Here is an 18,338-nt window from a genome sequence, read left to right as displayed (position 1 = left end):
CACTGGATGCACAGAATTGGTTCTTTTTTTGATCCAGAGCATGACTTTCTCATCCATAGTTTTTTTACAGATGTGCTTGTTATATGAAACCTAAACTAAGCAAATTGTGCTGTACTTGTAGTCATTCCTGAACTGGCACCATAGTTTGGTGAAAGGGAGTCTTTCCAGCTACTTAGTCAAGATTAACTTCTAAAATAAATTTCAGTGAAACCTTTCTTTTCACTGAGAGAAAAGTCACTAGAAAAAGGCCTGTCTTATCACCTTCCACCTGCCTTTTCATGGTGAGATGGTTCTGCTTTTCTGTCAAGGGTGCCTATTCTTCACTGAAGAAGTGATTCTTATCAATAGAAATGTATCTGCTATGTTTCCCCATTTCTAAAATTCTTCACTGTAATAATTCAGAGTGGGACTGAAAGATGAAAAGAAGCAAAGAGGGGTCATGATGCATTTTATACATTCTGGAAACAAAGCCATATGCAAAAAACAACTCTTGACTGGAATCATACAAAATCAGGTGATTTCTGACATCTTCCAAGATTGTTTTATTTATTTATTCATTTATTTGAATCTGTAGATACATGGTATCTCAAATCAGTCATCTCACAATAACAAATGTTTGGGTTGGCTGAGGTTAAAGTACTATCGAACAACCAAGGTAGAAAAGCATTAACAGTGGAAAATTAGCTTCTCTAGAAAAGAGACAATGAGTGAGTCCTTAATAATTATATTGGTTATATTTGGGCTTACAAATGCTCCACATCACATGTTCTTGCGTCATGGACAATGGTGTAAAGAAAACAAAACAGGTAAAAAGCAATTTCCTAATGCAGAATAAATATCCCCAGAGACTCACCAAAATATCCTTTGCACCACAACAGATTCTGTTTCTCTTTATCTACAGAGAAGGAGAGGCAATCAGTACACCTTAAGATAGAAATATGAATTTTGAAAGTTGACATTTTTTGGCTCCCGTGAATGAGTAAGAAACGTTTTTTCACATCTGAAACTTTCTGCCTGAGATAAATTGTCGCATTAATTTAAGGGAGTCGTTAAAGTTAACTGATTACTAATTCAGTATGGTTTTGCAAAGTTGCCAGGTGTGTGAAGTTGCCCAGTCTGTTTGAACGAATCTGAATTAGGCCCATGAGCATAATTCTACCTCTGCATCTGACTCACTGTAGCCTTGAGGAAGTCACTATCCCTCTGCCATGTAATGATGACATCTTATAGCTCATTTAAGTGTGAGCAGGTTCATTAGTTGGTGCCTGATATTGCTGTAAACTGCAAAATGTTTTGTGTTTGGTATTGTTCCTAAAATAAACAGGAAACGACAGTCAGGTAATGTCATCACTGAGACATTCTATCCCTCAGTGACACTGACAGGTGAGGCAGTGGCTCTAGTAACAGCACTCTTTATGGACAGAAACATCCCAAACCTAGTCTTTTCCAAAGCTCTAACACACTGCTGATATGACATCAGCCACTGCATCTCCCACGTCCCATTCCTCCTTTAAGTGCAGGGAGCACTGACTTTGTGAAATGCTGACGTCAGCACACAGTTCTCTCGTAAGGATTTTTACAGAATAATGAAGCCGATCGACAGTCTCCTGATTACTTTGTCCTCTGAGCTGAACGCTTTCATGAGCTGGGGTCTGGGTAACACCTGGGGTGTCCTCATGGAGACTTCTACCTTGTGGCACAACTGCATCTCAGCTGGTTGTATTTTTGTGCAGCTGCCCTGTTGTGTGTCCCATGATGGCTGTACAACGGAAAGGCTGATTCAACTCTGCTAGCATCACAAGTCAAAAGCAACTTTTAGGATCTCTCTCTGGGGTCTTGCTGTCACAGCTGTGGATGTAACAGAGGCCGGCTCTAAGTCCCGAGGAAACCCCTGAAGCTTTCAGCATTCTTCTCCTGAGCAAAGGCTGGACCTGTGCCCCAGGCCACACCCTACCTGTTCCTGTGCAAGGAATCAAAGGTCTTTCTTACAAAGTGCTGGAAGTTTCTACTTCAAAATGCCGAGCGCTGCACACTTGAAGAGGGACTTGGTGGAGCCCAAGAGCAGGGCAAACCCAGGAAAGTGACGGCTGGGTCCTGGTGAGGGCCTGGAAATGAGCGAATCCCTGGGAAACAGCATTCCTCTCAGGAAACTGTCGTGCCTTGCCAGAGCCCCCCAGACTAAGTCCAGTTTGGCCTCGCCGGCACGTCCTGGCTGTTCCTACGCCGTTTCCCTGTGCGTTCTCGGAGAAACCCTGCCCAGTAACGAGGCGCGTAGTCCGTCAGTTTTCCCTCCACCAAGATGGCTCCACAACAGCTTCACTCGCTATTCAGTGCCCACTTCCAGCATGGCGGTACCGCTCCTACGAGCCGGAACTTGCCTCGCCCGTTCTCAAAATAGCAGCTGCTACCTTGAACCTCGGAAGGGGTGGCCCGTAAGGGCTGTTAGCCTTCCCCTTCGCCTTTTCGTTTACCGAAATGGCGGCGAAGGGCGCTCCCGCCCCGCCTCCAAGGTGACTGCCAGGTTGTGCGGTCACGTAACAGGCGGAGCCGGGTAGGGGCGAGTCGTGATAGGGACGGGGCTGCGTGCGCGGGTGCTTTCGGCGGCGCGGCGCGACGCGACGCGGATGGTATGGGGTGCGCGGCTCTGCTGTGGGGCTGGCTCCTGCTTGGCTGCAGCTGGGGCCCCGGGTCCCTCGGGGTTGGTGCCGCTGCAATCGCGAAGGCCGCCTACGTACTTGACGATGCCGGTGGGCTGGGCAGACAGTTCGACGGGATCGGGGCTGTCAGCGGCGGCGGGGTGAGCGGCGCAGGCGGGCGTGGGATTCCTTCGGTGCTGGGATTGATGCTAATAACGCTTCTCGGGGCTGTTATTCTTAACGGACACCTGATTCCGTCAGTGGGAGTTTGGTGGCTTCGGTGCAGGGCCTGGGGCGGAGGGCACCCCTGAGGGGGAGTCATGAGGGCTGTGTGGTGTTGCTGAGAGGAGCCGTATGAGGCGGGGGAGAGAACCTTCGGGGTAGCCCCGTGGGGAGGTGGGTAAGCAAGCGAGAATGAAGTTCTGATGGAGAGTCCGTGCGGCCCTGAGAGGAGTTGTGCAGGCAGGGGTCCCGGCTTCGAGGGGAGCTGGAGCCGGACCGTGCTTAATGCCTGCCTCCGGTCAGCTGTGCAGTGGCTTTCTCTCCACATCCTCGGTTCCGTTGGAGGAGCGGTAAAGCAGGGTAGCATTTTTTATTGTGGAAGATCTTCCTAGTGCTGGACGAGACCCCAGCCAGCTGTACACTTTTCTGTGGTTCAGCAAACATAGCTGTGAGATCCGCAGAGGTCTTACCCACGCGTGGACCTGGTGTGCTGCCCTCTTGCCCGTGTCCCTCGTGAGCTCCCGTTACAAAGCAGGGAGACTGGAGTAGAGTGGGGGACAGAGTCCTGAGAGAGAGCTGTGTTTTGCTTGTGCGAAGTCTGTGAGGTCTTCTGTGGCCTCTCTTTGCAGTAAACTACAGGTAACCAGAGTACAAGGCAACTGCAATCTGCAGAACCAGAAATTCGCCATTGAAAGGTTATGAAAGAGTTTTTGTTGGGTTTTAGCTGAGTTCCTGTTGTTGTCAATATTTTGTAGGTTTGTTAGCTATGTGAGTGATAAACTAATGAGTTACAGTGTATTTGCATGTTTGAAAGTCAGTTTTCCATGTTTTCTTTCCATTTTAGGCCACATCTAGACTCCTGGTGAACTATCAAGAACCTTATCGCTCCCAGATTTTAGATTATCTGTTCAAGGTAAAGTCAGTTTCATAGATACAGTAATGTCTAGTTTCATGAAGAATTTCTTACTGTGTAGTGCTGGAACTCCTATAGTATATTCAGTACTACTTTACATTAGAAAATACCCATCTTGCGAAGCATCTACTGCACTGCTGATTTTTATCAGAACCTACCTTTTAGCTGTTATTTTTGACAATCAATGTGTTGTTCAGGACCTCTCTCTTCAACTTAGGAAAATTCCTTACATGTTTTCACAGTGTGTTTGAAAAAAAACCCATGTTTTCAGCATATTTTGATCGTTCACTTAATGGATGTGATGAAGGTTAAATAGCTTTTGTGCCTTAAACGAGAGATTGTGGAGAGGTTGGTGCTGGTCTCTTCTCACAGGTAATTAGTGCAACTGGGTAGGTTTAGACTGGATATTATGAAAAAAAAATTCACAGAAAGAGTGGTCAGGCATTGGAATGAGCTGCCCAGGGAGGTGGTGGAGTCACCATCCCTGGAGGTGTTCAAGAAAAGACTGGATGAGGCACTCGGTGCCATGGTCTAGTTGACTGGATAGGGCTGGGTGCTAGGTTGGACTGGATGATCTTGGAGGTCTCTTCCAACCTGGTTGGTTCTATGATTTGCTTGTTCATAGTGATTGCAGGAAGTGGGTCTTTGAAACGTTTTCTTGGTTTTTGTGTTTGGGCATTGTGGTTTTTTTTTTTTTTTGGAGTATAGCTACATTCACATAATGTAAAAAGGTCTGTATACTGCATCGTTTTCATAGCATATGCATTCTAAACTAGTCTCAAATATAAGTTCAGTTACTCTAGAAGGTGTATTCACAGCATTGGTTTGTAAGCTGGTTTAGGTAGTGAGTGCAACCTGTGTAGTTATCCAGCTTAATATATGGTAAGATTATTGCACTGAATAGTCATAACTTGCTTTGCTTTTGGCACTGTAAATTACACTGCTGCAAGAGGATGTCATGTTGCTTTCAAGTAGTGCAATTCAGATGGCCGGAAGGGCATAATTTACTGTGTAGTTTAACGACTTGGTTTTAAAAGGTGGAGAAAGGCATATCTGGCTGGTGTCCCAAAATCTGTTTTTGGGAGACTGAAGATGTGTGTTAGGAATATGGATTTTCTGAAGGAGTCAGTAGGTATGTGGTTAAAGAAAATCTAGCTGAGAGATCGTGACTTTCCAAGAATTTTTAATGTTGTTTTTTGTTAAAATCTCTTAAGCTGTTGTGAGGTACCTGGCTGTAGCTTGTCTCATTCGCCTTGTCTTTTAATGTCATTCAACTTGTGGGATGAGATGGGAAAGCCAGTACATTAAAAGCCTTAAATCAGAAATGACTGAAAGATAAATGGTAAGCTTGCAGTATTTTGTTGTTCTTATTTTTCTCTCTGTCTTTATTTGTAGCCAAATTTTGGTGCTTCTCTACATATCCTCAAAGTAGAGATTGGAGGTGATGGACAGTCAACAGGTACGGATTTTGCCTGAACAGCGTTTAACTTTTCATTGCAGATATGCTGTAAGTAATGTCCTGCATGTGTCACTTGAGCTGATGCATGGAGATGCATTCTATAGTTGTGCTGAAGTTGCAGAAACACATTAAAAACGTTTGCTAAATGGTAGAGGAGAAGTTTATGTTAACACTATGGAGACAGTTTGCACTATTGTATAGTTAATGGGTTGCATTCTAGAGCAAATGAGCTTTTCCCCCCTCCGGGATTAAAGGGGGAAGATCAGAATCATAGAGTTGTTTTGATTGGATAAGACCTTTATGATCGACTGCAGCCATTATCTAACTACCATTTTGTCACTAAATCATGTCCCTTAGCACTACATCTCTGTCTCTTTTAAAATGCTCCATGGATGAGGATCCAGCCACCTCCTTGGGAAGCCTATTCCAGCCTATTTCAGTAGAAAGTTTCTTCGAATATCTAAATGTCCTTTGCTGGAACTTCAGGCCAATTCCTACTATGCTGTCACTTGTTACTAGGGAGAAGAGACCAACACTCACCTTGCTAGAATTTTTCAAGAGTTTCATACAGAGCAATAGTTTTCCCTCAGCCTCCTGTTCTCCAGACTAAATCACCCAAGCTCCCTCAGCTGCTCTTCATAAGGCCTATTATCCAGAGTTTTCACCAGCTTTATTGCCCTCCTCTGGATCTGCTCCAGCACCTCAGATGCCTTTCTTGTAGTGAGGGTCCCAAAACTGAACACAGTACTCAAGTGTGGCCTCACCAGTGCTGGGTACCGTAGAACAGTTGCTTCCCTGGTCCTGCTTGTCACACCTTTCGTGATACTATCCATGATACTGTTGACCTTCTTGGCCACCTGGATATACTGTTGACTCAAATTTAACCAGTTGTCAACCAGCACCTGCAGGTCTCTCCCTGATGGGTATCTCTCCCAAACCTGTAGCGTTTCATGGGTGGTTGTGACCCAAGTGCAGCACCTGGCACTTGGCCTTGTTGAACCTTACACATGTGGCCCCAGTCCATTGATCCAACCTATTCAGGCCTCTCTATAGAGCCTTCTTATCCCCAGGCAAACTAAAAACTCCTTCCCAACTTCGTTATCTGCAAACTTGCTGAGGTATTCAATGCACTTGTCCAGATTATTGATAAAGATGTTCACACTGAGCAATACTGGGGATTAGTAGCTTTCTGAATTGCTGACCATTTCTCTAACATCAGTTTTGCAATGCAAACTGTAAAACTTGTGCCTAGATAGTTTGTGTCTGAAAAGCATTAAAAATGCAGACAGATGGTCAGAAGGAACTATAGTTTTTTTCTTTTTTTTGATAGGGCCACAGTTGCAAATGAAAATCTTTTGACAAAATTTTCCTGAGACTAGACTTAAAGCAGACTCAGATAATAAACAGAAAGCATAGCATCTGTCTTTGTACAATCTTAGAAACTTTCCTTTTAAAATTACATATTTGCATAATTGGATATTGGTTTTCATTCTTTGGTTTACTTAAGAAAGAATAATATTGAAAATTGTTATACTGGATTTAAGAGCTCAGTATTTGGTCAATAGATTGCTGGTTAGAGGCAAATGAAGTTGCCTTCATATATACACAGACCTCCTCTTCAAACACTTGCTGCTGGCTATGGAGAATGTTAAACACTTTCATGATGACTTCCCAGATTTTATGAGAACAATGAGATGCATGTCTTAACACACTAGACTGCAGACCTTGCTCTGATGTTAGAAGTATCATCAGAATAGAAGTCTGGTCAGGGGTCTAATTTTGGAATGTAATTGTTGTTCTATGTCTGACAAATAGAACTTCCAAAGACTAAAGTGTTAATAAGGTTAAAAAAAAATCAAACCACAAATGAATTGTATTTTCTATAATGAATGCACTGTTTCAGCAGGCTTCATTAACAAATATAAGATAGACCTCTGGAACAGTTAGGCATATAGTTTAGCATAAGTAGTTGTTGTGTGCGTAAGTCATCAATTAACTTTTGTGTGTAATGACTTCTCATGCAACACTGACATTTCCTTTTTTTGTCCCCACTTTTTTTTTCCTCACCTTTGTTTACCTTTGCCTGAGGCAGATTAGTGCAAAGCATTCAATGTGAAAAACTGTTCTGGCAGTCGTGGAACATCATGGAAATTATAAATTAGATCTTCACTATAAAAATAAAATCTCTTTCCTGTCACTGAAGACCTTCATGGCAATTTCTTTCTTTTCTGTTCCTAGACTTGTCTTCCACTGAAGAAACATACCAGAACATGCTTTTGTTTTCTTTTTTGTTTAGATATAACCTGCTTCTACAATTTATAAACTTTTTCCCCTTCTGTTCTTAATTCTGTAACTCTCTTAGTGGTTGTTGTGCCAAGATAATAATGAATATAGACTTTGTATTGATACAGCGAGAGATATAAATTGCTCCACAGTTAATCACATTCTGATGTTAGAAGCAGGCATAATCCCTTGAAATTATTACATTTATCCTAAATTAATAACTAAGAATGAAGGTGGCATATTTCCACCCCTCCACCTCCTGCTTTGCTTTGACTTATGTACAAAGACTATGTGAACCATGTTGGAGGTATGTGCTTGCATACTGTGGCAGTGAACAATGCAGAAAACATTATGATGTATGACACATAAGATAATTATGAGCTACCTGTCTCTTTCCTTCCCAGATGGTACTGAACCCTCCCATATGCACTATGAAAATGATGAGAACTACTTCCGGGGCTATGAATGGTGGCTGATGAAAGAGGCTAAGAAGAGGAACCCCAACATTAAAATGATTGGTAGGCTGTTTCAGACTTAAGGATTTGAGTGCTTTATTCCCCATCCCCATTATCCGACCCTTAATTAGCAAAATTATTTTAATGGACAGATGTTTTGATGTTACCTTAGACAAATTAAAATCTCTAATATTTGGTAAGCTTGCCTTGATGCTTCACTTAAACTTAGTGTGTTTACTTAGTTACAGTTGCACAACATTCTTATGTTGTGCTACCCTAAGAAATAGCATAACAGACAGCACAAGGTAAGAAATGACTCTCTAGAGCATTTGCTTGTTTCAAGTAACATTAATGTTTAGACTGTATCACAGCAATAAATGATTTATCTTGAGAACCGAGTTTCTGAATATTGGAGTAAAAAGTGGGGAAGGATAAAGTAAATTTACAAAAAGCATAAATCTGTAAATTTTACACACGTTAAATTCCACTGCAGGTTCCTATTGTTTGATTCTTAACCAGTATAGTGGATCTTGCCTTCTGATTTGTCTTATATGTGTAGTTGAACTGTAAGAGGACTTCCCTGTCTATGTTTTGATTTTGGGTTGTGTGCATAATGTTACTGTACAAGTATGTAACCCTAGATTGTAAGTGATATACTTTATGCAATGTATTTCACATGAAACAAGGTAAGAAATCCTTCAGTTAAAAAGATATAACCTCCCCTCTTTCAAGGATCAGGGTTTGTCATATCCAGCTCCAAGACTAGTGCAGGATATGCTGGTCAGGCACTGTGACAAGCAGTAAGCTTACCATCTGTGACTAATTGTAATTATTAAAAACCTCCCTCTTTACTCAGATCAATTTCCCAACAAAAGAAGGAGGATTTGTGTTTGAATTAGTGTGTGGTACAATTGTTGTTCAGATTCACTACAGGATGCAGTAAAAAGCTAACACTTGGAAATCTTTTCATGATCCTAATCTTTCTTTATTATGATCATCACTTCTGAAATGCATATTAGGAGTTTAGTGATTTTTTTGGTCTTCAGTAGTACACAACTTTGTAATTTTTATCCTAAAATCTTTGGAATTCTAAACCTGTTAGAGCTAATACCACAGAATAGAAAGATTGTATATAGTCGTTCTCTATATTAATAAAGGTTTTCTGCCTTAAAACCATCCCCCCAGGTGCTAATGTTTGATTACTGTTTATAGTCAGACATACTTGCCAGTTATAATTTATATAATCATAATTTATGTATTGTCTTCACTGAAATTATGTGAGTTTGAAGTGCATATTCTATCCTTTAGGTAGAAGAAATTACAAGTTGCTGTTGAAGATCAGTGAGTACTGTAGACCAACCACTTACACATTTGTGTTTTTTTTTCCTTCTTTTCCAGGATTACCGTGGACATTTCCAGGATGGATAGGGAAGGGTGAAAACTGGCCTTATGACTATCCAGATGTCACTGCTTACTATATTATTTCTTGGATATTGGGAGCTAAACAGTATCATGATTTGGACATTGACTATATTGGGGTAAGTAAAGCAAAAGGTCCTCTATATTTTATCCATTCCTAAGGTATTTGTTTTGTCTTCATTGATTATTTGAAGAGAGTCATAGGAAGAGAAATTGCCACTACAAAACAATTTTGGCTTTTTCTGTTGGTAGGGGAAAGCCAGAAGTTGTGTTAGTTTACAGTCTTTCTGCAGTAATGGTCATTAAAACAGAACCAGTGTAAAATGCTTAGTCTCCTGCCTTTCCAATTCTAGAACAAGTCCCATCTGCAAGAAAGTCTGCTTGTAGACAGTTGGGTAACCTACACCTACAGAGCAGTACTTTTACCAATGACTTGAGGCCACAGGGTTCATATTGTGCTTAGAAAACAAATTAAGAATGTTTCTGATTGTGTTTTATTGGTCAGAGCTGTATTGAGCTTAAACATTCTTTCCATAGCAGATGAAAAATCCAGAGCAACATCTTCCACCTAAACTTAAAGTTTTTCCTTATGGGTGACATAGCATTGGAACAGGCTGCCCAGGGAGAATGTGCAGTCTCTGTCTCTGGAGGCTTTCAAAATCTGCTTGGACAAGTCATTCCTGTGCAACCTGATCTAGGCAAAAATGCTTCAGCAGGAGAATTGGACTGGATGATCCCCAGGGGTCCTTTCCAACCCCTACTATTCTGTGAGATCATTTTGTGTCTCTTTACTTACATTATGCTGAATCTCTCTTGTGTTCAAGTATGGATATAATCCTGTGTAAATTGGAACTCTTTAAGTGCCACTGAAATGGTAGGCAGTTTTTCAGTATATGCTTATTCCTATAACAGGGCCCATTCATTAGACCCATACCTGGAAGCCATAACATGTTCCTCAATGTTTTCTAACAAACTAGGTCTGTTGGTGGTAATGTCATGTGTGTACCATTGTAGAGCTCAAGCAGCTCTAGAATTCTTTACAGCAAGAAGGCAGTCAGTAGACCTTAGTTGCTGATAGACAAGCAACTATTTTGAACCTTCATACAGCACTTTCCCCTGAAGAGCTGGTAATGGAAACAACCAGAGCATTCACTGTAGCAAAATCAAACCATGCAGCTCATTAATGGATTGTATAATCATAGATAATAAAAATTCTCCTTGGCTTGTTACATCCTGACTTTTCTAAATGACTTTTTACTTTTCCTTTATAGATATGGAATGAGAGGGCTTTTAATAGCAAATATATTAAGGTATGTATTTTTTGCTTATTTCTCTAAAGTGAAATGTTTGTTTTTGTTACAATGCGAAACACAAGTAGCTTTTCTGAATTTGTCTAGAAAAGGAACCTTAATCCTGCTTCACTTACTGAACTCTTTCTTGTAGTTGCAGACATGGCACTCTAACAGGATCACATCTCTAGATTTGTTTGTTTGTTTTTCTGTATGTGTGTCTGGAACTATTATTTTGAACTTCAGGTTCAAAATAAGCTGAATGTTTGGGACCTCTGTGTTTTAATGGAAGCTGTAACTGATGCTATTGAAATCACACAAATTGGTTGTGTTTATGCTGGCATGGTTATAGCTGTAATTCCAAACTCTAGAATTACTTAAAATTCTGTAACAATATTCCAGTGGATGTAATACCCTTACATTATTGCTATAAAGCTCCAGGTTCTTATTTTATAGAAAATGTGGTTTTCAGCAGTGCAAAATTCAATCCCTCCTGTTCTAAAACAGTTAGAAGAACACAGTATTTCACATAACAAATCTGGAGTTCTCTAGTGTCTCTCACTGCTACCTGCCACTGCTAGTCCTTTGCCCTTCTTGGAAAGTAGAATCTTAAATACAAGCTTCTGCTTTGTTCATTTCCTTATTGCTGCATTTAATCTAAGTAACAGTAGCATTTCCTCTTATTAAAAAGGCAAATAAGACTTAAATTGAGTGTGTAGAAAAGCAGAACTTGGCAGAAATTAGATCTCATTTGCTTAAAACAAAATTTATGTCTGAAACATTGCATTTCTTACAGTTTGTGTATGCTGAATGAGGTTAGTCATATCATTTGTCTTTGGCAGCTTTTGTAGTGATTTTGTCAATGATTAGTTTTAATAGATGATACAGAAACTTGACATGACATTAAAAGAAAAAAAAATATCTTTCATAAGGCTGCAATATATAATACTGTCCTGTAAAAGATCTACTTTAAAGATAACATTTCCTAGAATGTAGAATTAGTGAATACTTTTTAGCTGCTTCACATGATGTGTGCAATGCTTTGAGAAGGGACAGGGAAACACTGTCAGAAAGGTCTCTGCTGGTTGTATATCATATAGCAAGGAGGAGGAATACTTTAGATCCAGCTTCATGGGTTTCTTGTTAACAAATGTTAACCAACCATGTATTTTAAACTGATTTACTGCGTTCTTTGCCACCACAGTAGTTTCCAGGTCTTATTGTGCTTTAGACCAAGTCATGTATGCCTCAGTACTAATTTCATTAAAGGTATTTTCTAGAGTCTTATTTTTGTAGGCATCTAGACTGTTCCTTTTGGACACAGGTTTGGTACTAGAGTTTTTGACTGAGTTACAAAATCCCTTTCAGGGAACACACAAATACAGTGAAGTATTGCACAAGCTATTGTGTCATCTATGTCAAGCTGTCTCATTTATTCAGGCAAGTTGAGTAACAAAACTGGTGACCAATGTGTAGATGCTTCAGATTTTGCTAGCAAAGCTAAATTCCTGTCTAAGCTTGTTCAGCGAGTGTGCTTAGAATCCTCTTAACATCTCATCCCAATGTGTTCGGTACAAACCATACCTAACTTTTCTTAAAGCAGTGGAGAAAAGGGAAAATCACTAAGGAATCTAGTAGTTTTCTAGGGGAGGAGGGGGAAATGTGTGTATATATTTCAAATAGAAATCTCTAGTTCTTCTGCAAGTATGTTACAGAAGCAAAACCGATCAGAAATGAAAACATTTTTTACAGGCTGAAATAAAAGTTAAAGTAAGGTGGAAGATACATAGCGATTTTTTTTTTTTTTTTAGTTTGTTTGTGTGTGTTTTCAAATACTTTTTTTTCCATTGGATTTTGCTTTTTTTGATCCTCAAGTTTTATTTCTTCTCTGACTAAATAATAGAGTGCTTGGAATACATACAAGAGTGAACCCTGTGTGAAAGGAATCATTAGAGAGAAGGCAGATCTTAACTATAAATTTTGTTTCTGTATACCACTGATTTCCTTAAAACCTGTTTTCCTGCCTTTCTGTATGTCTTATAAGAAATAGAAATATTCTGTTTTTCTCAGTCCTATGCCATGTCACCTAGAGATTTTCTCACTTGTTTTTCTTGGCTTCCTAGTGTATGGAGACTAAACTGTCAAGTGTAGGTGTGTCATTCTACTTGTTAATTTTTGGTTGCCATTGAGCTGAGACAGCTTTTGACTTATAGAGCTAAATGCTTATTTTAAAATGAGATCTTAAAATCACCCAGATAGTTGCTGAGAAGTGTCAGTCTTTGCTGTGTGTAGATTGATATAAGGGTTTTTATTTAACGCCATTCATTCTCTTAGTCTGTATGGTCACATGGCATCTATTCTCTGATTAGTGCTAGCTAGAAAGCTTTAAACTGCAAGGACCTTACTATAAATATTTCTGCCATTAGGAATTTATGCTTCAAAGTCTTCAAGCAGTTCAACAGAATTTCATTGCTACCTTTTTTTCCTTCCAAACTTCTATATCCTAGGTTTTCATTGTCACCGACACTTGGGCTTTGCTTTGTGTCCTTATCTGACTACAAGTCTAAATAGAAATGCTCCTTCACCTTGCTGGTGGGCTATTACAAGAAATTCTGTAAGAATTTAAGGATTCGTGACTACCAATCTTGAAATGGTTGGAAAAAACTTGCATATGGATGTGTGCATGCATACAAGTAGTGCATAGTACATCATTCCTTTATATCCGAGGCTGAAGAAAGGATTTTTGACTGTGGACTGATGCTTTTTTCAGATGCAGCTGTATGTGGAAGCTGTTGAAAGTTCTTATTTTAATTTTTATTTCTTTGCATTGAGTCTTTAGATATATGGGGCTGTTAAAAAAAATACTATTTAAGCCTGATTCATTCCTAACTGTTAGACCTGAGTATGTTTTGTATGAGAAAGAAGTTCCATGGGCAGATATAAGAGTTTTATCATCTTTGACAGTGAAACAGTAGGGAGAAGTTGGAAAGATAGAATAGGAGTTCTCTTGTCCTGGCATATTCAGAATTCACTGCACTCAGTTTTGTTGTAAATATGCAATTCAAGTTTTCTTCATTATGTTCCTGAAAATTAGTGAGCCATATAAGAGCCAAATATTGAGTAAACTTAAATATCAGGCAATTAGAACATCAAGGATTTATTATTTTGTTCAGCCTATAGAGAGAATGTTTAAATGTGCTCCACTTGGAAAGGACAGATGTTTGACAAAGTTTTCTGTTGTTCTTTTTCTATTTTAAAATCTCAGTGGTTGTTTTCTCAATCTTTTTTCCTTCTTTTTGTTGAGATCAGGTTAACTTTAACTTCTAATTATTTATGTAAGTATATCTGCTTCCACACTCCATCCACTCATCATTGTAAAATCATCTTAGTTTCACTGACTTCATGATGACACCATTAATCACTTTTGATGCATTACATACAGTTGATGGAGTTAGTATGTCATGAACATTCAAATGGACTACATGTATACACATAGGGTGTTAAAAGTAATCCAAGTGATGGGAAGCCCATTTTTTGCAATGACTATCTGAATGCCATAAATAACCCTGTAGTGTTAAAAATACTTAGCAATAACTTAGTCTTAGTTGTCTTTTTCACTCTCCTTTGAGAAGTGAGGGCTTGTCTGGTCCATCTTGTTTTGAAGGCATGCTTCTGCCAACTCCTACAGAATTGTTTTCAGCCTTGAATTTTCATGTTACTTGGTCGATGAAGGCTATACTTTAAGTGGTGTTATCTATTACTAAGGTACTTCGACAATCTTTGGACAGACTGGGTCTAAGGAACATTGGCATCATCGCTGCAGATGGAGATTGGAGCATTTCAAAGGAGATGATAGTTGATCCCTATCTTAATGATGCTGTTGAGGTAGTCGGGTAAGTGTGGGAGAAGGGAGGAGTTTTACACATTGCTTATTGTTTCATTTCTGTAAGTCTTCATCTCCATTTTGAGAAGTCACTTCTTATTTCATACTTCCTAATCATTCCCAGGGTTTTTTTTCATCATCATGTACAGTAGTGACTGATTACTGTCTTCCTCTCTTCTTTCAGTTCAGTGCATGCAGAAAGGAACCTTACCACTCCTCCATCGTTTCTTTAGGAGCTGTATTTTAGGCTTCTTACCTTGGCACTAGGGAATATCAGGAAACTTCTAGCCGGTCTGCACATGTATCTTCCAAGTCAGAAAACCCTCAAGGCTGAATTCTTGGTCTGCAGTCAGTTTTAATTGTAGGCAAACTTGAATTTCCACACTGAAACTTACCGCACTGGGACTTTCCCTGTTACTTATCCTTTGCTTGAGATTTTTCTGGCTGTGTCCTATAACTAGGAGGTTCTGTTTGTTGCTTATATCTGGTAACCGATAGTATTCGAAGCACACGCAAAGACAAAGTACAAGTGAAAATGAGCATCCAGAGATTTGTAGGCTTTTGTCTGTGTTTGCTTTGTTTGTTGATTTTTAGTTTTATTTAAAAGAACTCAAACCTTAATCAAACCTGTTTCAATTTAGCAGTGAGGGATGCCCACTATTGTTCTAGAAAATGACAGCTTGATGGTTTGCCTTCCCTCTTGCTTCACAATGTGCTTTCTTAGTACCTTCTATCAGCTGGCTTAATACCGATTCTGCTGCTCTTGCTTTCTTGGTAATCTCCGATTTCTCAAAACTATAAAAAGTTTCTTTTAAAAATTGTAGCATATTCCTAGTGGAAATTACCTATAAGTGTATGAATTCTTTGCTTGTGTTACATCTGCTAACTTGCTTACCACTGTTGTTAACCTTACTGTGATAAGAGCTGATGAGGGGCCTGGAACACAAACCCTATGAGGAGAGGCTGAGGAAGCTGGGGTTGTGCAGCCTGGAGAAGAGGAGGCTCAGGGGTGACCTCATTGCTGTCTACAACTACCTGAAGGGACATTGTAGCCAGGTGGGGGTTGGCCTCTTCTCCCAGGCAACCAGCAACAGAACAAGGGGACACAGTCTCAAGTTGTGCCGGGGAAAGTATAGGCTGGATATTAGGAGGAAGTTCTTCACAGAGAGAGTGATTTGCCTTTGGAATGGGCTGCCCAGGGAGCTGGTGGAGGCACCGTCCCTGGAGATGTTGAAGAAAAGACTGGATGAGGCACTTGGTGCCATGGTCTAGTTGACTGGCTAGGGCTGGGTGCTAGGTTGGCCTGGATGATCTTGGAAGTCTCTTCCAACCTGGTTGATTCTATGATATGTGGTCATAGTGTACCATTTAGAAATGGTAGAATGTTTTGTGTTGTCAGACTAGGTCATCGAGTCTAACACTCCAGCAGTGAGCGTGGTCATCTTCAACTAGATTGGGTTGCTCAGAGCCCCATCCAGCTTGACTTTGAGAATGCCTCCAGGAACAGGACACCTACCTCTTCTCTGGGCAACCTGTTCCAATGTTTCACAACACTCTTTGTAAAAAATTTCTTCCTTATCTAGTTGAAATCTTCACTCTTTTGATTTAAAATTTGGGTTTGATATACAATCATAGTTGTTTAAATTAATACTTGATTTACAGGTTATAGCAAGTCAGTTAAGGACAAATTTTATAAATCTCTTTTATATCTTGATCTTGTAAACACTGATCACCTGGAAGTGTGTGCCTGAGAAATACTGACCTTGTCAGCACTGAGTAACTAATTTGGTGTAAAAACTTAAGTTTCTTATGTTAAGAAATACTTGAACCTCAGCAAGTTATAGTGCATTGTGTGGATGTGTTCTGGTTATGATTTGCATGCAGATGAAATGTGCAGAATGAAGCTTCTGATGTTTCTGTGCTAAGTGTGTGCAGCTTTTTTTTTCAGAGCCCAACGGAACCAAGGCTAGCAGTACATTTTTGTTTGTAGCCTTTAGGACGTGTTTTAGTTGTTCTGATAAAGAGAAATTCCATCTCGAAGTTTTTCTTGAATGCCATACAGCATTTTTTTTTCTCTGACTCCCCCATCTCTTCTGATTACAGAACCCAAAGAAATAGTTGAATACTTCCTGTGCAGTAGTGTTGTTATCTATCAAGAAGTTAAGGTTAGTGCAAAATGAGAACACTGTGTTTCTCTGCCAGTGCTGACTTTAAAGTACAAACTGTCAAAGAGTTCTTGCTGACCTAGAAAAAGATAGTATTTAAGTGTCTGTCCTTCAAAATGGTCAGCTTCATAAAGTTGCTAAAAGCACACATCTCTTAGATAATGGTCTCTAGTTGTTACAAAATCTGCTAGTCATTTTTTTCTTGAGCAGTCTTAAATTCTTTTCTGAGAAATCCTGAGAAATATTGCCCTTTACCTTCTTCTCAAGTTATAACCCTTTGTCTGACTTGTTAGTTCTTCTGGTTTGGAATGGAATCCTGAAGCTAGATTTTAAATTATTTAGAAATTATCAAACTAACTGAAGTGATTGCTTTGGCATCCATCCATAGATAGTAACCAAGCTAAGCATTCTTGGTTTCCTTTAATTTTGTTTCTACCGTTTTTTTTGTGCATCAGGTAATTTTTACCTTGATATCATTTACTTTCTGGTGGAGCATGCACATGACATCCACTAATTTCACCTTGCCTAAACAGTCATCTTGTGGAAAGCAATTGTTTGTCAGGCATAATTTGCCTGACATGGTGCTGTTCCCATTCATTCTCCTATACTTGTGCTTGAAAATGGCTTCCTGGAAGTCTTGCTCTGTAACCTCCTTGGAGGCTGAGTTTTTCAGATCCTTCTTTCTGAAGACAAGCATTAAAACTGTTTTTCTCTGGTTATCAGGAACTTCACCTGATTGCCAAATACTTGAGCCTTTGTGCATATGTTAAGTGTACTCCCTTAATCTAATGCAAGATATAACAGGAAGATACAAATGCAGAAGTAATACTAACATTGTGTTCAAAGTACTTAATACTTTGGGGCAGGAAATCTTGATGTTTCAGGCCACTATCAGACTGCACATACATTAATTTAGATTCTGATTTGTGGAAAAAAAAATCTTGCAGCACTGTTTCCCACAGGTAGTGTTTCCTGTTAGAGAGAACTATATGTAGTAGAGTTATATGGGAGGTTTTGAAGGGAATTGGGCATTTCATATTATCTGCACTCACAGCAAACATGGTTTAGGCAGGTCTGCGCTTCAAGATCCTACGTTGTTGGACTCTGTCTTGTGTGACATTTCAGATTTGTTTCATCATGTCTTGAGGCCTTAAAATGCCTCTAGACAAGTGTATAGGTGTTGCTAGTGTAAATCTTGAAATAAAATGCAGTTGAGTAATAAGGTGTGTATGTGTCTGGAGCTTTCCTTATTTTTTGAGTTGGCTGTGTTTAGGAAGAGCTAAGAGATTTCATTCGTATTGATTCACTGCTAAATAGTCAATTAGTATGGATAGTAGGAGCAATCAACTTGTTAAATGCAAATTTACTGTACTTTCACAAGATTTGAGTTGCAATTCAGTTGTTCTTGTCCTCTGTTCTGCCCTTATAGCCTAACCCTTAGCACTGTAACATCTAAATGGTTGATCTGCAAATGTAGTATCTTGCATGAAATGTGGTATGTTTTGTCTTCATTGTGGTTATATAAGAAGCAAATGTTTTTAAAATTTCCTTTTGTTATGTACTTTGTGGTTTGGTATGGTAGAGGAAGAAAGTGTCCTTCTTGGAAGCCACTTT

At 39.6% G+C, this 18,338-nt stretch overlaps 1 protein-coding gene across 3 annotated transcripts in view; it reads left to right on the top strand.

Moving 5' to 3' along the window:
• The first annotated feature begins 2,429 nt into the window (after positions 1 to 2,429).
• GALC (galactosylceramidase) overlaps positions 2,430 to 18,338 on the top strand; it is a 35,680-nt gene continuing 19,771 nt past the window's right edge. The window contains exons 1-7 of one of the 3 annotated variants that reach the window (XM_064151244.1): positions 2,430 to 2,797; positions 3,703 to 3,771; positions 5,167 to 5,230; positions 7,918 to 8,031; positions 9,367 to 9,506; positions 10,659 to 10,697; positions 14,442 to 14,569. In XM_064151244.1, the coding sequence (XP_064007314.1) occupies positions 2,630 to 2,797; positions 3,703 to 3,771; positions 5,167 to 5,230; positions 7,918 to 8,031; positions 9,367 to 9,506; positions 10,659 to 10,697; positions 14,442 to 14,569 (722 nt within the window). In that variant the 5' untranslated portion in view covers positions 2,430 to 2,629. The remainder of the gene's footprint in view (positions 2,798 to 3,702; positions 3,772 to 5,166; positions 5,231 to 7,917; positions 8,032 to 9,366; positions 9,507 to 10,658; positions 10,698 to 14,441; positions 14,570 to 18,338) is intronic. The other 2 variants (XM_064151236.1, XM_064151253.1) reach the window with 2 other exon arrangements.

This window comes from Pogoniulus pusillus, chromosome 1, assembly GCF_015220805.1.
Source record: "Pogoniulus pusillus isolate bPogPus1 chromosome 1, bPogPus1.pri, whole genome shotgun sequence".
Classification (NCBI taxonomy): domain Eukaryota; kingdom Metazoa; phylum Chordata; class Aves; order Piciformes; family Lybiidae; genus Pogoniulus; species Pogoniulus pusillus.
The sequence above is the reverse complement of the archived record's forward strand: the minus strand, read 5'-3'. Positions and strand labels throughout refer to the sequence as shown.